Genomic DNA, 24,439 nt, shown 5'->3' with positions numbered 1-24,439 from the left:
TCCTTGAGCTTCCTATTGTTGCGATGACGGTGCTTTCTACTTTGCTCCCCTTTTGGCCTTGTGGCTTGTGGTTTTGGCTTCTTCGTTTTTTTGTAGGTTACCAATGTTCATCCTTCTTCATCATTGGCATGTGCAACTTATTCGTTTGCCCTTAGCGATGGCTGAGTAGAAGGTTCCATGTAGCTTGAGCATTAACGGGAATGGTCAGATGTCACTTGAAGATGCACTAGATCAAAGGATCCAAACACAATCATAGTAGTATGCGTTGCTGTTGTGTCTTCAAGGTCAAGCTCGATTTGCCCTTGTTGTGCTAGCTTCATGATAAGTTATTTGAGGACGAAGCATTTACCGACAGGATGACTCATGATACGATGGTACTTGCAGTACTTAGGATCGTTTACGCGATTCATCTCCTCGGGACGTTTGCATTTGGGTAGCTTGATTACCTTATTTTCTAGCAAGTTGTCTAACATTGCAGCCATATCTAAGTCAGGAAAAGGGTACGCCTTCTGCTATAATTCCCTCAAGGTGTTTTTGTACCTGTCTTGGGTACGAGGAGGCTCACCTCTCTTTATCTCCTGTGTTTTGGTCTTGGAGGAGATCTTGATAGGCGTAGATGAGGTCTTGATGGGGGTAGTGTTGACGGTAAAAGCTTCATTGGTGGGCTTCTTCCTGGTATTGTCTACATTTGGGGCAAACACCTTATCCTTCTTGAAGTCGGTGATCGGCTCTTTCTTCCTGTGATTGGTGATACTTAGCTCCATGTCGTGGGAACGAGTTGCCAGCTCCTCAAATGTTCTTGGTTTTATGCCTTGAAGGATGTAATGTAACCCCCAGTGCATTCCTTGAACGCACATCTCAATGACGGAAGTTTCGGAAAGCTGATCTTTGCAATTCAGACTTAACGAACGCCATCTATTGATGTAGTCAACGACAGGTTCATCTTTTCACTGTTTCGTACTGGTTAGCTCCAGCATGCTTATAGTGCGGCGCGTGCTGTAGAAGCGGTTGAGGAATTCCCTTTCTAGCTGATCCCAATTGTTGACAGATTCGGGCTCGAGGTCAGTGTACCAATCAAATGCGTTACCTCTCAGCGAGCGCACGAACTGCTTAACAAAGTAGTCTCTCTCCGTCCTGGCATTGTTGCAGGTTTCAATGAAATGGGCGACATGTTGTTTTGGGTTTCCCTTTCTATCGAACTGTATGAATTTCGACGGTTGATAACCCCTCGGCATCTTCAAAGGGTCAATCTTCTTGGAGTAAGGCTTTGAGTATAATACGGAGTCATGTGAGCTTCCTTCGTACTGCGCCTTGACAGTGTTAGCAATCATCTCCTACAACTGTTGGATAGAGAGAGATCCCATGAGCACCGCTGCTTGGTCTGGCTCTAGATTATCTTTGATTTTCTCCACCGGAGGCTCCTCTTCTTCATCGGCTCCTTTCTTTAGTGGATCAACCCCTGGCTCGACTTTCACGTCGGGCTTCGCATCTAGTTGGTTGACGAGTGCAGTGATTTGCAAGTCTTTCTCCTCCACAGTCCGTGTGAGTTTTGCGATCACTTTATTCATTTTAGCTAGCTGCTCCTCGATTGAAATTGCTCCAATAGTCATGACTTGCATGGCTATGCTGCTACTTGAGTCGGCATCAGAAAGTAAGGGCTCTGAGTATTTCCTTGGGCTTTCCTCTTTTGGCGCCTTTAGTGAGGCTAGGGTGATCACAGGCTCATATCTCGGGTCCTCTTGTTCATTCGGCGGAATTGATGCAAGAGTGGAAGAGGCGGCAAAAAGAGCTCTTACCTTGCTTCGAGTTGTGACGCCCGAAGTGACACTACCTATAGTGATGACGCTTTTGTTCTTTGCATTGGTTGCGAGAACAGCTTGAACCTTCTTTGATGCCATTTGATTTTTGAAATGTGTGCTTTGATTTCCTTGAACAGAGAAAGATATGAGAGGTCCCATTGGGAGTGCCAAATTTGTAAACACAAATTCCTGCGATGAATGAGACAAGAACACGTGTACAAAATAATATTTTGTATTAATGATTTTGAGGTTACAATCTCTCTCAAATTTAATCCTCTAATTCGATCTCCGTAAGGTGTTGATTTGTGGATGGGCTGCTGATCCAAAGGACAGTCGGGGCTTGATCTTTAGGATGAACAGTGGTATACGGATCTTCAAGGGCTTTTAGGGTTGATCTTGAAGAACAATAGATGAATTTATTGATGTTGTTGATCCTAAGGGCCGTCGGGGGCTTGATTTTAGGATGAACGAACAATGAACGATGAACACTTTCTTTAAGGGCCGTCGGGGCTTGATCTTGAATTGATGGAAGTTTTTCAAGGGCAGTTGGGGCTTGATTTTGAAGGAGGATTTGACGAAGAACGAAGAAAGCTTTTTTGATCATTCGGGATTTGCTTGGAAGCTTTAAAGTTTCAAAGCTTCAAGGTTTTGGTGTGATGTGAATTGGTTATGAATTGGTTTTTCAAAATGAATGCCTCGGCTTCTTATTTATAGAATTCAAAAACTTGATTTTTAGATTTAAATAATCAGATGAAATAAATCATTTCTGCCATGTGTTGACACTTGTCATGTTTAATGACTTTTCTGATGATTCTCGATTTTTCGTTGAGTCACATGCTATATGTAAAATTTATGTGACACGTGAATGTTGAAATTTTAATTATTGATCAACATTTATTTCACCGAAATTTTGATGTCTACAAAAATATTTTAGGATACTCACTTTACTACATTAGTATCGTGGTTTTCAAACTTCCATACATCAAGTTTTTTTACATCTTAATATTATACCTAATGTTAGAAGTATGAGACACTTTCAAGCATCCATTAAGTTTTCCGTGAAATTCTCTGCTAAACTGTGACGTGGTGCTTACGTAGACAATGACTAGGCCACACATGTCGATCTAGCCCTACATGTCACCTTTGCTTTCCTGTTCCTCATCCTTCACCATCCTTCTTTACTCTCTCTTCACTTTCTTTGTTGTTCGATCTCAAGAACCCCAAAATTCACCGTTTTGCTGCTACCCTGCTTGCTGTTGAAAACCGTGGAATTCGCTAGAACCACCATGCCCAAATATGATCTTTGAATCCATGAACTTGTCTGCTCACCACTTTGAATTAAATGCAATTTGTAACCCGGCTGACCAGCCTATATCTCGACTTGTTTCTTTTCTGCCTAAACCACCCAGCCAATCCTGAACCATCACGACCCACCTCGACTGCCACGTCGCCGTCGTCGACGCCGAGATTTTGATCAAAAGCGACACCTTCCTCAACTCCGTTGTCTTGTCTGTCAACAGCTCATCCTCCAAGAGGGAGACGGTCTGGACCACTACCGGAACCTGGTAACTCGGCTCTAAATCGGAAGCACTAAGTTGAGGAACTCGACGATGAAGTCGCTTTTGGGGCTTCTACAAAACTTTTGGTTTGGTTTGGTTTGGACGATTCTATCTGCCAAGGACCTGAGATAGGGCGTATACATATAAGATAGCAATATAAGGTTTCTCTAAGAATTACGGAAAGATTTACAAAAGATAGAAAATGGAACGAAGGAAAGGAAGTTCTGCCATTATCCCCACTTTTTGACTTTTTAATTAATTTTTAATGTTCATGTGGACTAGATTGACACGTGACGTCTAGTCATTGTCCACGTGAGCACCACATCACAAATTAACAGAGGTTCTCAAGAAAAACGTAACAGATGTCCAAAAGTTTCCTATAATTCCAACTTTAGGTATGACACTTAGATTAAAAAAAAAAAAAAATTGATGTATGAAAGTTTGAACACTACCATATTTCAAGATAATAAAGTGATAATTGCCTAATATTTTATATTTTGGGTAAATCTCAGTTTACTGCTCTCAAGTTTCGTAATTTTCAACATTTGATACATGAATTTTTTTTCGCCCCAGAGTCATATCTAAAGTGTTAAGTTTAGGACAGTTTCATACATTCGTTAGTCTGGCTGTTAAGTCTTCTATTAACTTCTGACGTGAAGCTAATGTGGTCAATGACTAGACGCCACGTGGATATTAAAAAATAAAAAAAAATTAAAAAATAACCCTAAAAACTAAACAGGTCTCCCTGCCGGGAGAGGATGATCCTCCTCCTTTCTTCTCTGCAGATTTTCATCACCATCATCCATTTTTTCCATGAAATTTCCAAACTCTACAAATCTGCCCCATCCTTATGCTTCTTCAATTTTTGGGAGCATAATCTCTTTAACTCCTCCACGTATGAAGATTTCAGTTCTTTTTCTTCCATTTTTATCCTCCGTGTATATATATATATATATATAAAGGCTGTGTTGGGAATTGGATGATTGGAAATAGTGTTTCAGCTGGAAAAAATGGATGAGAGTGATGAAAATCTGCAGGGAAGAAAGAAGAATAAGGATCCGGTGGGTTTGGGTCCGAAAAGGATCCTCTACCCGCCCCGCAACCATCAAACCTTAAAATCTGAAATTCATCTTCTTTGTTTTTTTTTTAATTAAAATTCAACCTAATTTCATACCTAAAGGGATTTGATTTTTGAATTGGAAGTGAGATGGGATGGATTTGATTTTGGATTGGGAGGTCTGATGTTCTTACCTAAAGGGATTGGCGCCGTCCAACACCATCGCTAGCACGCCACACCCTTCCTCCCACTCCGCCACACCTACTGCGCCAACTACATGTTCCCCCTTGCTGCCGTCGAAGCCCCAGAAAAATAGAAAAGCTCTGCCTCAAGAAGAGGATGGTCGTCTCAGACAAAAGCCTCAAACCCCAATTTCAAGTCTCTGCCTCTCTCTTCACATTTCTCACCCTCTCTTTCTTATCCGTGCAAATGGACCTAATTTTATGAAACCAATTTGAAAATTTTGGATTTAGTTTTAGATTTATGGTTTTGGAGATTTGACGAGGGGGAAGGGATGGGCCGGCAATTCGATGAGAAGGGCGCTTACAAATATGTAGGGACGCAGGCGAGGATGGGTGGCTTGACGGAGAGATGGCGCTGACGGGGAGTTGGAGAAAAACAAACCCCAAACGCCAATTCGATGAAGGGGTGGGTGATGGGGTGGTCACGGGTTGGGATTCTGGGGAAGAGAAGGGGATTTGGGTTTTTTTTTTCAAATAATAATAATAATTTTTTAAAATAATTACTTTTTTGAAATTTTAATTTCCACGTAAACTTCTTAATGACATGTGGTATCTAATCGTTGTTCGTATAGGCACCACGTGGACTTCTTAATGACATGTGAATTTTTAATTTCCACGTGGACTTTTTAATAGAAGACTTAAAAGTCAGACTATGTATGAGACTGTCTCAAAATTAACACTTTAGGTATGACTCTGGACAAAAAAAACTTCATGTACCAAATATTGAAAACCACAAAATTTAATAACAGTAAACTGAGATTTACCCTTATATTTTTAACAGATTGGGTTGATATCAATGAGTACCGTACAACATGTTGGGTTGATGGTTTCTTAATCATTTATCTTCCAACTTCTATAAGAGAAAAATTGTTTCATTTATTATTCAAAAGTATCATAAAATAGACAATATCAAACTTAAAGTGCAATGCCCATGACATAGGTCAAAATCAAAGGGCATTTTGGGGGTAGAAGTAGCTAGGAAAGTGGTTGTTGTTGCTTCAGTTATTACATTTTGTATAAAAAATAAATAAATATATGAATACGACAGAAGTCATAAATATGTTGGTGTGCTGCACAGAAGTTCTAATAATAATTTATATCCCAGTCACTCTCAGAGCTACCGCGGTATTGCTGTGTAAAAATATTTTTATTGTGCTATAAAAATAAATAATTATAAAATAATTAGTAAAGTGTTTGTTAAATTTTAATAGTAAAAATAATTTTAATAAAAAATAATATTTAAGTGTTTGATAATTTTTTATATAAAATTTCTGTCAAAGTATAGGTATGATGTGGTATTATTTATTTATTTTATTTTTAATTTTCATTTCATAATTTTGTTCTTTCTCTCCTATTTTCCTTTTGTCTTCCTTGCCTTCAACCTGCCTCTCTGCCATTTTCCGTCGTTGTCTCCGCCCGGCTTCTATCCCAGCATCCACGTTGAGTTAATAGGGGGGAGAGAAATAAGCAGTCTCATGAGCTAACTTTCGTCTCTAGTCTATATATCTAACCAATGCTGTTGTTGAGTTAATTAACCATGCTTAACCATTGTTGGTGCTGACTGCACGCTGTTTTATGATACATATGACTGAACGCGAGAGGAAACACTACTTGTTAGTATAAAGTAGAATTTTTTTTTTCTTTCAAGTATCTCTTGTATTATATGATACATATGTGTTTCGTTATTGTTTTTAGAGAAATATTTTATTGTATTCGAAACACGGGTGATATCTAATATTTTATTATATAAGTGGGAATTTTTTTTTAACACAAATATCTCACAATTTGTATGCTGATTAGCCGTGTTGTGGACACACTTAAAACTCCTCCTGATGTTTCAGCACACTAAAAAAGGATAATGGTAAGAAGACCAAAATTTTAAACTAAATTTACAAATTAAATGATATGTTACAAAATAAACACATTAATTAACAATTCAATTATTAACAACTACATTATTTAATTTACAAAATGTTCCCAACAAAAAAAAATTTAATTTAAAAAATTTGATCTCTCAAACATTATTTCTAAAAAAACTCTTCCCACCAAATCATCACTCTTACAAATTACAACAAAATTAGAGAGAGAAAAGTAACAGAGAGCATCTAATTCTTTGTAAAAGGACATCCCATTTGTTTGTTTGTCGAATGTGAAAGGAAATAGTTGTCTCAGTGAGATTTTTTACCAAGTTTTAGCAAAAGCATTGGCCTTTCATTTTCTCCGAATGCAATTCACATAGAGAGTAAAAAGGGAGCATCTTTGGTGTCTCAGTGCACCGTCATTCTTCATCAAAGCCAAAAGGTGAGCAGTTTCTCTCACTAACACACACTCGTTCACTGTGAAATGTGGAATGATTATTTTAAAGCTTTATTTTTCATGGTTATTCTTCTGATCTTTCAAGTTGGAATCTACTTTTTTGGTACTTTTTTCCACTTGGTTTTGAGTGCTGGTGCTGGTGCTGCGTGCTGCTGCATCTTTCATTCACTTGCTTAGTTGACTCTCTCTCTCTCTCTCTCTCTCTAGATTATTTTTACTTTTTGTGATGGAAGATGGGTTGAATATGCATTTTGATTTCTCAAGCTGCTTGGATGGGTAGATAGATAGATAGACAGACAGACTCTCCTCAAGATTGTTGCATTTCTGGGTTGCTTTATGATTGCACTCTGGAGGTGATTATTTCTCAGTTTTGGATCTAATTTCTTCAGATTTAGGCTTCTGGGTTTTGTTCAAATAATTGTGTGAGTTCCAGATTTTAATTTTTGGCTCTTTATTACATTTAACTGCTCTAATTCTGTAAAATTTTGATTTCTGCTGAGAGAGGAAAGCTAATTAAACGAGCTTTCTAGTAAAATTTATTTGTTTGTAAAAGCATCTCTGTATTATAGTGAAGCTTCTATCCCAGTTTATGCTGTCACAACTCAACTATTGGTACTATAATCTGTGCAGCTGCAGTAGATTTCTTTTGTTAATCGTTTGATTTTCTGTTGATATTTCATGTTTTTCTTTTTTTTTTTTGTGTTTCGTGTTTATGGGTTGTTAATTCTTTGTAGAAGTTGGCCCTGAGGAATCAGCACGGTCCTCTTTCACTTCCAAGCTGACCAGAAGTTCCCGATTCGTCCTCGCAATGGTTTCAAGGTCCTATTCTAGCTTACTTGACCTTACTTCTGGTGACTCCCCAACTTTTGGCCGCGAGAAGAAGAGGTTTCCCCGAGTGGCAACTGTCGCTGGAGTATTGTCTGAGTTTGATGATGACAACAGTAATAGTGTTGGCTCTGATGCTCCGTCATCCATTGCTCAAGAACGGATGATCATAGTGGGAAATCAGCTTCCACTTCGGGCCCATCGGAGAGACGATGGCGAATGGTACTTTAGCTGGGATGAGGATTCACTTCTTTTGCAGCTCAAAGATGGCCTGGGAGAAGATGTAGAAGTAGTCTATATTGGTTGCCTTAAAGAAGAAATTGACCCAAGTGAGCAAGATGATGTAGCCCAAACTTTGCTTGATACTTTCAAATGCGTCCCTGCATTTATCCCTCCTGATCTTTTTAGTAAATTTTATCATGGTTTTTGTAAACAACATTTGTGGCCTTTATTTCATTACATGCTTCCTCTCTCACCAGATCTTGGTGGTAGGTTTGATCGGTCTCTATGGCAAGCTTATGTTTCCGTGAACAAGATATTTGCAGATAAAGTAATGGAAGTGATTAGCCCTGATGATGATTTGGTGTGGGTTCATGACTACCATTTGATGGTGTTGCCAACATTTTTGAGGAAGAGGTTTAATAGATTGAGGCTTGGATTCTTTCTCCACAGCCCGTTCCCTTCGTCTGAGATATACAGGACACTTCCTGTAAGAGATGACCTTCTAAGAGCACTTCTGAATTCTGACCTTATTGGCTTCCATACTTTTGATTATGCTAGGCACTTCCTCTCTTGTTGTAGTAGAATGCTTGGCCTTTCATATCAATCTAAGCGAGGATACATCGGGCTCGAGTATTATGGTCGCACTGTAAGCATTAAGATTCTTCCTGTTGGGATACACATACACCAGCTCCAAAATGTGTTGAATCTTCCAGAGACTGAATCTAAAGTTGCCGAGTTGCAAGATCAGTTTAGGGGGAAAACTGTTTTGCTTGGGGTTGATGATATGGACATATTTAAAGGAATCAGCTTGAAACTTTTGGCCATGGAACAATTGCTTAGTCAACATCCTGATAAGAGGGGTAAGGTTGTTTTGGTTCAAGTTGCTAACCCTGCCAGAGGCCGGGGAAAAGATGTCCGGGAGGTCCAGGTAGAAACTGATGCCACAGTGAAGAGGATCAATGAGACATTTGGAAGGGAAGGATACAAACCTGTGGTCTTGATTGATACCCCGCTTCAGTTTTATGAGCGAATTGCTTATTATGTAATTGCGGAGTGTTGTCTTGTTACAGCGGTGAGGGATGGAATGAATCTTATACCCTATGAGTATATTATCTGCCGCCAAGGAAATGAGAAGCTAGATGAGACTTTAGGACTAAACCCAACAACCCCAAAGAAAAGCATGCTAGTGGTATCCGAGTTTATAGGGTGCTCTCCATCACTAAGTGGGGCAATCCGAGTCAACCCGTGGAACATTGATGCTGTTGCCGAAGCTATGGATTCTGCTCTTATGGTGCCAGAGGCAGAAAAACAGTTGCGACACGAGAAACATTATAGGTATGTCATTACACATGATGTTGCATATTGGGCGCGCAGCTTCTTGCAGGATCTTGAAAGGGCATGTAGGGATCATATGAGGAGAAGGTGCTGGGGAATTGGTTTTGGCTTAGGGTTCCGGGTGATTGTTTTGGATCCAAATTTCAGAAAGCTTTCAGTTGAACTTATTGTTTCAGCTTATAAAAGGACCAAGAATCGAGCGATTCTTTTGGATTATGATGGTGCTATGATGCTGCCGGGTTCAATTATTACCACTCCTAATACAGAGGCTGTTGGAATCTTGAACAATTTATGCAATGATCCCAAGAATGTTGTCTTTCTTGTTAGTGGGAAAGACAGAAAGACTTTAACCAAGTGGTTTTCTTCTTGTGAAAAGCTTGGGATTGCTGCAGAGCATGGCTATTATGTGAGGTACGTGCCTGTTTGTTGTTATAGCCCCCCTACTTCTTGTTTCCCCATTAAGGCTCTATGTTTGTGTACAGCCGTTCCTACAAGCTACATAGAACTTTTCTTTATATTAATATTTACTTTTCATGTCATTCAAATTCAATTCCTGTATATTTCAGTTTCGTGCGGTAGAATATAACCTCAACCTCATGCTTGCTAATTTGCCTTTCTATAAGTCTTATAAGCCATCCTCTTTTTCAAGGCTGGTGCAGCTCTACATTTTCCACTAACTGCAGTTTCTGGCCATAAACATAAACTTGTTATTTTTGGTTTTGGATCTTTGTCCTAATGAAGTCCTTGTTATAGATATTACATACACACTTTAAAAAAACGAAGGCGAACAAAAAGAGGAAAATCTGATGAGAAATAAAAAAGAACTTGTTAATGTAACTTATCTTAGTTGGTCTTCTATCAGTAGCTAAGTTCTGGTTGTAGATGTCACATGGACAAGTTAGAAAAAGACAGGAAAGAAGAGGAGCAGAAACTATAAACTATAAACTTCTACTTTTCTTCTTGTCATTTTGCTTAATTAAAACATCTTTGAATTTTCACAGTATGTAACCCTTTATAGCTTTCTGTTTGCAAAATTGAATTAATTTTAGCTTTAAGCATAGTAATACTGAAGTAGGATTAGATCTGGTCAAGGTTTGTGTCCGAGAAGGTTGGGCAGCTTCAGTTTCTAGTTGTATGAAGAACTGACGAACTTGCAGTCTCACTTGTCCAGTTTACTAACAGCTTGTGTATTCAATTAAAAAATGTATTTCAAAATATAAACAACTCTTTTGTACAAAATAGAAGGGCGGAAAGGAACAAGTGAAATTAGGATGGCTACTACATGTGTTGAATTATTTTCCCCACATATTAATTAGGGTAGCTCTTCCTATCAAAAGATTATCACTCAATTTACATCATTTTTAGATACCCTTAATATTGAAACATGAAAAGTTCTAATAATTATGTTACAGCAGACAAAACTAGTCATGTTGTAGAACTGGAATTAGAGCTCAATTTATTAATTCTCACATGTTTCGGGTTGTCATATGCTTGATAATGGAGTTGTGCCCATTTGTATGCTGAAAATTGAATTCAAATGCTACAACTCTTAATAATAGAGTTGTGCCAGTTTGTATCCTTTTTTATTCTGGGGACGTGAGGTGTACTAAAGTGCAACCTTCATATCAGTCTCTAACCTAGCGATGCAGTTTCCATTCATGGAATTTTGGAAAGAGAAACATGTCTGAAGATTTCTTTGTTTGTTTGTGGTGTATTTAATTTTGATCAATACTCTTTTTCAGGTCAAATCATAATGCCGACTGGGAAACTTGTATCTCTATTCCAGATTTTGATTGGAAACAGATTGCTGAGCCAGTAATGCAGTTATATACCGAAACAACCGATGGTTCTACCATAGAGACCAAAGAAAGTGCTCTTGTTTGGAATTATCAATACGCAGATCCAGATTTTGGCTTTTGTCAGGCTAAGGAGCTTCTAGATCACCTGGAAAGTGTTCTTGCCAATGAGCCAGTGTCTGTCAAGAGTGGTCAGCACATTGTAGAAGTTAAACCTCAGGTTAGTAGCTCTTTGATCTCCTTACACTGTCAGTTTATAGCCATTCCTAAGTCTAATCTTTTCTTCTATAGTAACATGCACTAAGTAATTGAGATGTGCTTAAATATTATAATTATGATTATAAGTAAGTTTGATATGTTCTCACTATAATGAGGACTAAGATTCCAGAGCAACAGATGACATTGGAGTATTAGGTACAAAAAGAAATCCTGAATTCCCTATGTGCAAAGGAATATATTCTTTAGGGACCGGCATTACCTGCAAGAATTGAACATTCCATTAATTAATGTCCAGATAATTGCGTTAAAACCCATGAGTAGAACTCATTCTCAAGAACTAGCTTACAAGGAAAGGGTGTCCTTTGTTTATTCTCATACCATGTTAAGCCGAGGGGTAGAATTTCATCCTTAAAGATTGGCTTTCAAGGAAAGTGTGCTTACGCGTTTGTACATTGCAAATCCCAAAAGGTACTCAAGTGATGTGGAACTATGCTAACTCTCTCTGCCAGTGTTATGACTGGAAAAACTGGGTTTAACATGGTTTCAGAATAGCTGTATCGTAAGGATGGGTCGAGTTTATATTGATTGGCCAAAGTAGAGTGGAGAACCTAGTGTCTGCAACCCTGCAATCCTGGTGCAGAAGAAAGTGTTAGCATTGTCCCACATCCCCTGCATACCTTTTGGGTTAATGTATAAGCAAACGGGCACCTTTTGGAAGAAACAGACGGGAACTTTTTCCTTGAAACAAATTTTAAAGATGAGTTAAAACCTGGGTTTTAACTAACAGGTCAGAAAATTGGAGAGCGCGTCAAGTAACCTTATGCAATTGAGTTGGGAGAAGTCGAGAGGATTCAAATCTATTAATAAGTGTAACCTATCATTCTCTAATCTTTAAAGATTTTTCATTTTTTTTCAAGGAAGAAACATCTCGTGGTGAATCTAATTTATTGGACTGTTTTGAATTGATTAAACATATTATTAGACTCATAATAGCAGCTCTTGTATGGATCATAAATGGTTGTTGACTTTTAGTGATTCTCCTATATATTTCAGTTCAGATATTACAGTGTGATATTTGTTTTTAAGATTTTGAAGCATGAAAAGTGAAAAAAGTAGTGCAAACTCTCTTTGAGGTTTCGGTAGTATAGAGCGGAAGCTTAGCCCCAAACCTTACAAGTTCCTCTTCTTCTATGACCATCTCATAGGGTGTCAACAAAGGCCTTGTAGCAGAACGTCTCCTCGTAGCAATGAAACAGAAAGCAATGCTTCCAGATTTTGTTCTGTGTATTGGGGATGACAGGTCCGACGAAGACATGTTTGAGGCGATAATGAGTTCAAGGGACTCTCTGTCTCCGGTGGCTGAAGTGTTTGCTTGCACTGTCGGTCAGAAGCCCAGCAAGGCCAAGTACTACCTGGAAGACACAACTGAGATTTTGAGAATGTTACAGGGGCTGGCCAATGCTTCGGAGCAGTCGGCCAAAAGCGCTGCAGCGCAGCTTTCTCAGCGAGTACTTGCTTTAGAAAAGTAAATAGATTATTCATTGAAACCCCGTTCTGTTATTATGCAGTGACTAGTGTGTGAGTAGCGAAATTGTAAAATTTTCTTGTATCTTAATGTTGGCCTTCATTACTTGTGTTTCTTTTCTGAATCTTTCAACCCGCGGGGCGCAGAGCTTACAGATTGTACTAGCTCGTTTCCGCATACCAAACGCAGCCTCGGATGTATGAATCCAATATTATAAATCGTGTAACGATATTATCCAGTTTGCCAAGGCATACCGAAGTTTTCAAATGTATATAATTTTCTCTTAGGGGACCAATATCTAGATTTAGCTTAGATTTGCCAGTAAGCATAAATGTCCATCTACACTTAATTATGTTTGCAACGTGTTTAGCTAATTTTGGTTGGTTGGTTGAACCAAACCTATCCCATTATTTAGCATAGGTTTGAAGTTTGAACACAAAAAGTGTCATTTACACTGAATTGAGCAGTAATTAGTCTGATTTGGTTAGGTGCTTTTTTTATTTCGTGGAAAATTAAAATTATTCAAAGAACGAAATCTCCAACACAACTGTTTTCGGTACAATCGAAAAGAAAAGCATTTCTAGCAACAATGACTAAAGACTTACCGTAAATATACGTATTTTGAATGAAGCGGCCGAAGCTAAAAATATTGTACAAGTAATGTGATGTGCTCAATGATAGTTTTCAACAGCCAAAGCAGCCTGCACTTGATCAAAATAAAATCAATATTATTTTACCACATTACTATTACTTTAACTTTTAAAAAATTAAATGTTAGTTTGTTAATTTCATGAAACGTCAAACATCGTTTGGATGGTAGAGATTTATAAATTAGAATGATAGGATGCAATTTTTGCTTTTATATGTGCCTGAAATTTAGTTTTTTTTTCTTTTTTTGTGAAAAAAAATTGTTTATGTTGTTAGGGGGTTATGGTTGTTGCTTCATAAGATTATAAAAAGTTAAAAATAATAAATAGGATGGATGTGCTCACTTGTCAGGCACCTACTTTCTTTCGCTCGTATATTATATATTTTATTTTTTGATAGAATTTAATGAAGGGAGACAATGTATGATATAAAGCATGACAAGTAAATAGAACTAGAAGGTCATTTGATGATCTTGATCAAGTCTCTCAGATACATTATTGTCAACGAAGGTTGAGCATTAGACGTTTCGTTTCAATAATTCGTTCTCCAATAAAAAAAACAAGGAAAATTGTTAGGTCTTTTCACTTATAAATAAGATATTTTAGATTCGATTTTCGTCAAAGGCGAATTTGAACTACATTATTGCTAGCCCATTATGAGACTTAGCCAGTTCCCCACCCCCTTAATATATATAATATCGCTTGTTCAAAAAAAAAAAAAAGATTGGCTTTGTGAACATATACGGTCGGTGACGGGTTCAGAATTCGAATTTGGATGGTTGTAGTATTAAAGGTTCAAAATTTTTAGATAGAAACAGAGCGTAAAGCGTGCAAAAGAAAGAAAAAAAGTTTATTCACTAAGGCATTTTGTCGAACACTTGATGAGTGATATCAAGAGAATTTAAGTGTTGTGCATGGAACCTATCGAGATATGCCTAGCAGATATTACATCAAATACTTAATATGTACAAGGAGACCAGTATAAAATATTCGAAGAGTCCTCGAAAGACTTTCACATGTATATTTTAAGAACTTCGAGTGGTCCTGAGACCACCTAAGTTCTAGTGTGCATTCGCCTCTGTATACGGTTGCAAATGCATGTCATGATTGTGTCACTATTTATAAACTATATGAGCATCAGGACGATAGTTATTTGTAAAGGGGAGAGATCTCCGGATCTCTCCTACCAAATCCTAGGGATCAGGAGATTTGGGCTCTTGAAATTTGATGCAACGGCTACTAAACAGGAAGCCCCTCTAAAAGTTATAATAATTGTAGCCGTTAGATCAAATTTCAGGGTCCGGATCTCTGGATCCCTAGGACTTGATGGGAGAGATCTGAAGGGGATCTCTTACCATTTGTAACCATCTCCAAACCTTATTTACTTGTGGAGATAAAAGGCCTTCAAACCCTTGGTAGGGTTTCGATTATCCTCCCGTATTACCATTAGACAAAGATAAATATGGTAGGGAGCCCGGTGAAATGCTAATTAACGTACAACAAAACATCTTGAAAGCAATTTGACTTATTATTAATTTATAAATATGAAAAATCAACTATCCAACTTCATTAATGTTGTTTTACTATGTATAACAAACCCAATATGAGTATATCTTTTTTCTCATACAAAGATATTTTGTACGAGACTATGTATGTTCAACACACCCTCAGGTGATGGTGGTGATGTCAAAATATTATGTATGTATGGTATGAACCGCCTAAACAAGAATTCTTGAACCACAAAAATCCTTAGTTAGAATGATATTCCAACTTAGAACCTTTCCTTTTGAGATTTTGAGAAGAGTTGCTCTTTGGGAGACAAAATAAAAGAAGTGTTTCGTAAGAGCATCTTTAATGGGAGTCCCCATTTAAGTACTCCAACCACCACATATGAGAACTTATATAGGGACTTAAAAGAATCTTTGAGTCCCTAAAGGAATTTTAGCTCCAATGGATGATCCTAATAGTATAATCCTTAAATTTAGGGACTACAAAATTAAAAAATCCAAGAAGAAAGTTGAACCGTTGGATCCCAAAGGTAAAAGAAGAAGAAAAGAAAAAAAATATAAGTGTGGGACCTACCATGATGCTGTGTCAAGCGAGTAAGCTTTATTTGCGTTTGTTTGGCACATTTGTCATAGCTACACAACAACTTCATTTGAATTGCACGTGGCATCTCACTCATAAGTCATATAGGCCTCACTCCATTTTGAGTCCCTAAAACCAGTCCTCAAATGTAGTGTTTTTTATACAAACTCCGGCCAATCCCTCTACTATTGGGGTTGGAGCTTCATCCCATTGGAAGCCATAAAGTGCCTAAATTTAGAGACATACAGTGGTTGAGGGTGGTAAGGACTCCATTTAGGGACTCCACTGGAGATGCTCTAAGACATTGTTTCTTTCGTTCGCGTATTGCAAGAATGTATATTCTTCCTCGAATTTTTCATTGAGAGGTAAATGATTAAATTCTTTTAAGAAATAAAGTTTTTGGTTGAAATGAAATATTAATCAAACCAAAAGACCCCTTAACTATATAAAGGATTATAGATTGAATCACACTTTTACCACTAAACTATACCTGCTATAATCTGATTATTGTATATAAATAAACTTTTGACACAAATCTGAAAATTTAAACTCATTCAATGATAGTAATTAGGGTGGTGAGTATTATTACTACTTGAGGATGGTGAGAAAAAAATCCACCCTGATTTGAGGTATGCTGCAAGTTTGCTTGCAAGGTTCATGCACTATCCTACAAACAAGCATTTGGGCATTACAAAAAGAGTGCTAAGAATTGTGCAAGGAACTTTGAAATATGGATTGGAGTATGAAAAGGGGAAGGGAGATGTCCTATTTGGATATTGTGAGTGACTAGTGACTCAGATGATGATATGAAGAGTACTTTAGGATATGCCTTTACCTTTGGCAATGAGATGTTCTCTTGGACATATGTGAAACAAAGCTGTGTTGCTTTGTTCATAGCTGAGGCTACATAATTGCATTTGAAGCAACTACTCAAGCAATTTGGCTTCAATTTTTGTTAAAGGATTTTGGGGAAATGCAAACAAAAGTTACTCCTCTCAAGTGTGACAACACCTTAATCATTGCAATCACCAAGAATCCAGCCTTCCATTAAGAGACCAAGTACATTAATAGGAAATACCATTTCATCATGGAAGCTTTGCAACAAGGAGTCATTGACCTACTCTGTTGTCTAGGTTTCAGACATATCCACTAAAGCTCTAGCAAAGGAAAGATTCAACTATTTGAGAAACTTGCTCTAAGTAAAATCAGTGGACACTTTAAAGGGGAGTGTTGGATTATAATCTTGTTTACTTTTACAGGTGTAATTTCTTATTGAACAATGTCTTTGTGTTAGCTTACAAGCTAGAATTGGACAAATGTATTTAGCTCATAGGCTAGATAAGATGGAAGGGCATTTGTATTCCTTACTCTCTCTCTTCTAACGGTCACATTTTGGATTGTATTGAGCTCATAAGCTCATCATGACTTTTGTTTGAATCCATGGGAGTTACATCCTCTGTATGAATGAAATTGCAGTGTGGACATTCTCTCATTCTCACTTGCTCTCATCACTCTAAAATAAGCCTTCATTCCTTGTTCATCTTTTTGGATTTACACTCCTTTTTATCCATTAGATTTTATAACATCTAAGACCATCTCCAAAGTAGATGTCAAATATGCCAAATAGAATTAAAGGACATTTAGGTGTTCTCCAATGGATATGTCATATATGATGTGGCATGTGAGTCATTTGACTCCTTACTTTCTAGCTGCCTTTTTTGACAGCAAACAAGAATGAGTCAAATATATTTAATTAAATTTTTTTATACATGGGTCCCATTAACAACCAATAGAATAAAAACTACAATTAATTTTGATTATTTTTTAATAGTTAATGTAACTCTAGGCCTAATAAAATAATAAAATAAATATTTGACACATCCATTGGAAAAGAAGAGAATTTAGCACTTGTATTCAATTTACCACATCAGCCATCAAATAAAATTTTGACATATTATATTTGACATCTCCTGCACACAAGTCGGAACCACATAAGGTGGTCTATACGACAGGGTTGGGTACAAATAAGTACGCTCAAGTGCTACGATCACGTGAATGCTGTGCGAATAATCGTGGGTCACCTACGAGTTGAAACCACCTATTATGGTTTATACGATAGGGTTGTGCACCAAACTTGGATCCAAGGTAAGCATGCGGTGTGGGAGATGAACATCACGTGAAGGACTGTATCCTAACCACGGACGGGAACACTAGCACCGGGATGCAGGATAATGAGCTCTAAATGCATCTCACCGTAACCATACACACACTACCATCAATATATACTCACTTGGAGCTTACCTGAGCGTCCATAGCATCAAACAACAATATGCATAACTATACTAATGCATGTTCTAAAATGTAATGTAATTGACATGGCATCTAAAATCGTAAATCCATTTAAAGAATTTATGGGAAAACGTAAAGCATATATACGTATACATAGAAAATAAAAAACCCACTCACCTGGAGTCTGTGTTACAACTCCCTAGTACAAACATCGAGGCGTCACAAACGATCGGCGCCTAAAACAATTATCAAACCATATCTTAGAATTCTTGTCAATAAAACACTTAACTTACATATCCTATTCAGGAAGATCCATATGTTAGATTCCCGATCCGTAAGTTTCTAAAATCCTCAAATATTATGTACTACAACATATCAAAGTTTAGTGACGATCCAACGATCGGATCGTCGACTGCTATAATAATCGGGTGGTGGGCCTTAATGAAACTAGGTTCAACTGATGGAAATTCGTTAATCGGACCTCAAAAATGGTCAAGGTATTCAAACTTAACCTAAGAAGGTCAAGGGACGCCTCGGCCCATGTGCCACCGCAAGTGGCGGTATGCCGCGGAAAATTCAACTATTTCCAAAAATTACCAAATTTCAAAGAAATGAAGATCTCAGGGAGTAGAGCAACTTCCACACCTATGACTAAGGCCAATTTGGCCAGGAAAAGCCTCGATTTCATGAAAACCTGTTGGAAACCCTTGAAATGGGTGTTCATGATTCAACTCCAAACAAGCTCCGACGCCTCCAAGGTTGATTAGGCTTTGTTTCTGAGTTCATGGAGAGTCTAGTGGTAGTGGTAATTGGGACAGAACGTTTCCAAAATGGTGGATTGGAGCCTCCGGTGTGGTTTTGCAAAATCAAAGCCAAATTCTCTAATTTTTGGGGTGGAATTGATAGAGGTATCGATTGGCCTCGAGGTAAGGATGATTTTGACACCAAGATTGACGTCCATGGTGGCCGGAGTTGGGAGATAAAATCGGGTCGGGTCAAGGTTCCTCAAGATCCCCTTCTTCTTTTCCTCCCTCTTTTTGCTCCTTTCTCTCTTATTTGATTCGTCCGTTCCTTTTTCTCTCCTCTCCTCATTCCTCCACTTCTCTCCCCTGTTCCTCTTTTATTTCCCATCCACACCACCCATTTTTCCTTACTTCAATCCCAGCCACACACGTGGCATGACCAGATTAAACTTCAGAAATCTGGAGTTTTCTAGAAAATAGTAATTTACAATTTTGCCCTTGACTTTAAATATTAATATCTCATTCGTTATAACTTCAAATTGCGCTCCGTTTGCGCCCACGCTTTCGTAGCTACAAGTACTACGAGAATACGCCAAGAAAATGAACCTTACGTGACACAACACGACAGTCAACAAAAGTTAACACTTTGCCTCGAAGGGCATTTTTGTAAACTCACTTATTAAAATTATAAAATCATAATTTTTAGGAACATGCTATTACAAATATCTTTTTTTTTTGTGATCTTGAAGAATGTACCCATGTTTTGGTATAATAATTTTTTGGTTAATTTTGATGAATGTACCATGTTTACACACACACACACAATAGTATATTTATATTTTAATAGTTTTAATCTCACAAATTATGGTTTTTTAGTTAAAATCTCATTAATATAAACAACTATAATTTTTAATTTTTAACTTAAAAAATATAGTAACATACATAGAAATATATTATCACATTAATTTCAGGGACTTAGATTAAAAATTGAAAACCAACAAGGTTTCAATCAAAGAATATTCATAACTAGGGACTGCATCCAAAATCTCTCAAGAAAAATATTGTACAAATAATATGATGTGTTCAACGATAATCTTCAATAACCAAAGCACCCTGCACTTAATCAAAATAAAATCAATATTATTTTATCACATTATTATTACTATCAACTTTTAAAAAAAATTAAATGTTAGTTTGTTAATTTCATGAAACTTTAAGTCCACCTACTTTCTTTCGCTCATATATTATATATTTATTTTTTGGATAGAATTTAATGAAGGGACAATGTATGATATAAAGCAGGACAAGCCAATAGATAAAGAAGGTCATTTGATCAATTATCTCAGATACATTATTGTCAACGAAGGGTGAGCACGTGATGTTTCGTTTCAATACGTTCTCCAACAAAAATTGGAAAATTGTTAAGTCTTTTCACTTATAAGTAAGAGAATTTAGATTCAATTTTTGTCAATGCGAATTTGAACCACATTATTGTTAGCCCATTATGAGACTTAGCTTGTTCTCCCACCCCCTTAATGTTGATAATATCGCTTGTAAAAAAAAAAGGTTTTGCGAACATATACGGTCGGTGACGGGTCCAAGATTCGAATTTGGGTGGTCGTAGTGTTAAAGGTTCAAAATTTTTAGATAAAAATAGAGCGTGAAGTGTGCAAAAGAAAAAATTTAGTTTATTCACTAAGGCATTTTGTCGAACACTTGATGAGTGATATCGAGAGAATTTGAGTGTTGTGCATGGAACCTGTTGAGATATGTCTAGTAGGTATTACATCAAATACTTAATAGGTACAAAGAGACCAATACAAAATATTCAAAGAGTCCTCAAAAGACCTTCACATATATATTTTAAGAACTTCGAGTGGTCCTGAGACTACCTAAGTTCCAGTGTGCATTCGCCCTTGTATACAGTTGCAAATGCATGTCATGATCGTGTCACTATTTATAAACTATATGAGCATCAGGACGATTGTTATTTGTAACCATCTCCAAACCTTATTTAATTGTGGAGATAAAAGGACTTCAACCCCTCGGTAGGGTTCCAATTGTCCTCCCGTATTACCATTAGACAAAGATAAATATGGTGTAATGCTAATTAATGTACAACAAAACATCTTAAAAACAATTTGACTTATTATTAAATTATAAATATGAAAAATCAACTATCCAACTTCATTAATGTTGCTTTATTGTGTATAACAAAGCCAATATGAGTATATCTTTTTTCTCATACAAAGATATTTTGTACAAGAATATGTATGTTCACCACCCTCAGGTGTTGGCGGTGATGTTAAAATATTATGTATGGATGGTATGAACTACCTAAACAATAATTCTTGAACCACAAAAATCCTTAGTTAGAATGTGGTTCCAACTAAGCACCTCCTTTTGAGATTTTGAGAAGTGTTGCTCTTTGGAATGCGAAATAAAAGAAGTGTTTCATAAGAGTATCTTCAATGGGAGTCCCTATTTAAGGACTCCGACCACCATATATGAGAACTTATATAGGGACTTATAAGAATCTTTGAGTCCCTAAAGGAATTTTAGCTCCAATGGATGATCCTCATAGTATGATCCTTAAATTTAGGGACTACAAGATTAAAAAATCCAAGAAGAAAGTTGAACCGTTGGATCCCATAAGTAAAAGAAGAAGAAAAGAAAAAATATATATAACTGTGGGACCTACCTTGATGCTGTGTCAGGCAAGTAAGCTTTATTTGCGCTTGTTTGGCGCGTTTGTTATAGTTGCACAACAGCTTCATTTGAATTGCACGTGGTGGTTACATCTCACTCATAATTCTTATGGGCCTCACTCCATTTTGAGTCCCTAAAACTAGAGTATGATTCTTTCACATCCTATTCTCATCCTTTTCCTTTCCCTCTTCTCACACATTGCTTTTTATCTTTTGTCTCTATAAAAAAAATCAATATAAGATGTTGACGTGGTTTAACCGTGACCGTTCAAATAGGAGGGAATGGAAGGGGAGAGAGATTAGGAGGGGAGAGAATCCTCTTCCCCTAAAACCAGTCCTCAAATGTAGTGTTTTTTATACAGACTTCGGGCAATCCCTCTACTATAGGGATTGGAGCTTCATCCATTGGAAGCCACAAAGTCCCTAAATTTAGAGACATACGGTGGTAGAGGGTGGTGAGGACTCTATTTAGGGACTCCACTGGAGATACTCTAAGACATTGTTTCTTTCGTTCACGTATTGCAAGAATGTATATTCTTCCTCGAATTTTTCATTGAGAGGTAAAGGATTAAATTCTTTTAAGAAATAAAGTTTTTGGTCGGAATGAAATATTAATCAAATCAAAAGACCCCTTAACTATATAAAGGATTATAGACCGAATCACACTTTTACCACAAAATTATACCTGCTACAATCCAATTATTGTATATAAATGAACCTTTGACACAAATCTCAAGATTTAAACTCATTCAATGATAATAATTAGGGAGATGAGCATTACCACCATTTGAGGATGGTGAGCAAAAATGTACCCTGATTTGAGGTATGCTGCAAGTTTGCTTGCAATGTTCATGCATTGTCCTACAAACAAGCATTTTGGTATTGCAAAATGAGTGCTGAGATATGTGCAAGGAACTCTGAACTATGGATTAGAGTATGAAAAGGGGAAGGGAAATGTCCTATTTGGATATTGTGAGTGACTAGTGACTCAGATGATGATATAAAGAGTACTTTAGGAATTGCCTTTACCTTTGGCAATGAGATGTTCTCTTGGACATATGTGAAACAAAGCTGTGTTGCTTTTTTCCTAGCTGCGGCTAAATACATAAGTGCCTCTGAAGCAACTGCTTAAGCAATTTGACTTCAATTTTTGTTAAATGATTTTGGTTAAATGAAAACAAAAGTTACGCCTCTCAAGTGTGACAACACCTCAGTCATTGCAATCACCAAGAATCCAAACTTCCATTAAAAGACCAAGCACATTAACAAAATACCATTTTATCAAGGAAGCTTTGCAACAAGGAGTCGTTGACCTATTCTATTGTCTAGGTTTCAGACATATTCAAAGCTCTAGCAAAGGAAAGATTCAACTATCTAAGAAACTTGCTCAAAGTAAAATCAATGGACAATTTAAAAGGGAGTGTTAGACTATAATCATGTTTACTAATTTTACAAGTGTAATTTTCTTATTGAACAATGTATTTGTGTTAGCTTACAAGCTGGAATTGGACAAATGTATTTAGCTCATAGGCTAGATAAGATGGAGGGTTGAGATTGCATTTGTATTGGTTACTCTCTCTCTTCTAACGGTCACATTTTGGACTGTATTGAGCTCATAAGCTCAACATGACTTTTGTTTGAATCCATGGGAGTTACATCCTCTGTATGAATCAAAACTGACATGGAAAAGAAGGCTAAGCTGACTTGGACAAAGAGATGTCAAATTTGAAGCTGCCTTCAAATATGATTTTTTGCTGTTTTCAAAGTCATTCCACTTACCTTACCTTAAATGCTAGCATATTTAAGTAGTATTTTATTTGAATTTGGGTTTAGATTAAAAGTAATGTGGTGACTTTTAAACATTAAATAATGTGGATGATGACCTAAATTATAACTAAAAAAAAACAATAATGTTAAATGAATAAGTAACAACTAATACAAAAATTTTGAAAAAGAAACGAGAAACCGACCTAACGTGAAATCGCAGAAAGTACTGGCCATGAACGCAGAAAGGAGGCAAAGAGAAACTTCCAACGTTGTTTTGTTCTCCCCAGGTTGCGTCGCCCGAGTTGGAACCTGTTAGCCAAAGTCGGACGAGCTCACTTACTTTTCTTTGTAGACAAGTTTGAAGAGAAACTTCCAACGTTGTTTTGTTCTCCCCAAGTTGCGTCTCACTTGCTTTTCTTAGTAGACAAGTTTGCTTGAGTAGACCCAACTCACCTAATTACGGCTCCAGATTTATTCGTGGCCCAAGAGTAGTTAATCAAGGTTCCCAAAACATGTGCATGAGTGGCGCTACCAAAAAGGAAATTAAGTTTGAAGTTTTAAAATCGTCAGCGTCAAATTAATATGGGATTGGATACATTCATAGATGAGCTCATTGTCAAAAGGTCATGCAACAACACAACAATTTCTCCTCATTTTTCTTGGTGTGCATTTGTCTTTATTTTCTCGTTCAAGATATAACCATACATAATTGTCACTAATCATACATAATTGTCACACTTTCTAATCGAAGTGTAACTTTCCAATTTAAAATGATTTTGATTTCTTCACATGCACTCTCACTTTAAATTCTTGCATTTTGGATTTCATATTCGTTTTCAGTTCCATCCTCACAACTAGTTCGATTGAGTTGATGTGATCATGTTAATTTTATCTTCTCAAACATAGAGTAATTTTTTATTTCTCACACTTATCGTAGTTTATTTTCCCGCAATTTACTTCCTCGCACTTTATTTTATCACACCTTGAATTTCCAGCATTTTAGTTACACACTTTTATTTCGTTACATTTTATTTTATCATATTGTAATTTTGGTTTCGGCTCCTTGATCTAATCAACTCCCAATACTAGTTCGTTTGAATTGATGCAATCCACCATCCAAGTACACACCAACCCTACCGCCACATTAACCTTTAAATTCATTCCACCTCACTTTTATAAATAACGCTTCACCCAAAGTCCTCGCTCACAAGGAATGGAGAATCTACGAACGAGATAGGCGGCTTCCTTGGTCCACAAATTGCATTGTAAGAAGTGGTATCAAAGCGCAATCAAAATCTCCAA

General features: G+C 37.0%; 1 protein-coding gene and 2 long non-coding RNA genes across 8 annotated transcripts; 1 reads left to right on the top strand and 2 right to left on the bottom strand.

Moving 5' to 3' along the window:
- Positions 1-2,667: 2,667 nt before the first annotated feature.
- Positions 2,668-5,074, bottom strand: LOC139197183 (uncharacterized). Its single transcript, XR_011582322.1, has 2 exons — positions 4,610-5,074; positions 2,668-3,481 (listed from the first exon to the last, which is right to left on the bottom strand). It is a non-coding gene; the product is annotated as an uncharacterized lncRNA (long non-coding RNA).
- Positions 5,075-6,715: 1,641 nt separating this feature from the next.
- LOC114825606 (alpha,alpha-trehalose-phosphate synthase [UDP-forming] 5-like) lies at positions 6,716-13,146 on the top strand. 6 transcript variants are annotated; one of them, XM_029104476.2, is made up of 5 exons: positions 6,857-6,958; positions 7,181-7,326; positions 7,711-9,766; positions 11,098-11,371; positions 12,576-13,146. In XM_029104476.2, the coding sequence occupies exons 3-5, from the start codon at positions 7,782-7,784 to the stop codon at positions 12,897-12,899; spliced, it is 2,583 nt and encodes an 860-aa protein (XP_028960309.1). In that variant the 5' UTR covers positions 6,857-6,958; positions 7,181-7,326; positions 7,711-7,781; the 3' UTR covers positions 12,900-13,146. The 6 variants fall into 6 exon arrangements, with proteins under 6 accessions (XP_070680063.1, XP_028960307.1, XP_028960309.1 ...); XM_029104473.2 differs by having other exon boundaries at positions 7,708-9,766; XM_070823962.1 differs by lacking the exon at positions 7,181-7,326 and having other exon boundaries at positions 6,716-6,958.
- Positions 13,147-13,413: 267 nt separating this feature from the next.
- Positions 13,414-23,506, bottom strand: LOC139197182 (uncharacterized). The gene is made up of 2 exons (XR_011582321.1): positions 23,341-23,506; positions 13,414-13,596 (listed from the first exon to the last, which is right to left on the bottom strand). It is a non-coding gene; the product is annotated as an uncharacterized lncRNA (long non-coding RNA).
- Between the last annotated feature and the right edge of the window lie 933 nt (positions 23,507-24,439).

This window comes from Malus domestica, chromosome 06 (genome assembly GCF_042453785.1).
Source record: "Malus domestica chromosome 06, GDT2T_hap1".
Classification (NCBI taxonomy): Eukaryota; Viridiplantae; Streptophyta; class Magnoliopsida; order Rosales; family Rosaceae; genus Malus; species Malus domestica.
The sequence above is the reverse complement of the archived record's forward strand: the minus strand, read 5'-3'. Positions and strand labels throughout refer to the sequence as shown.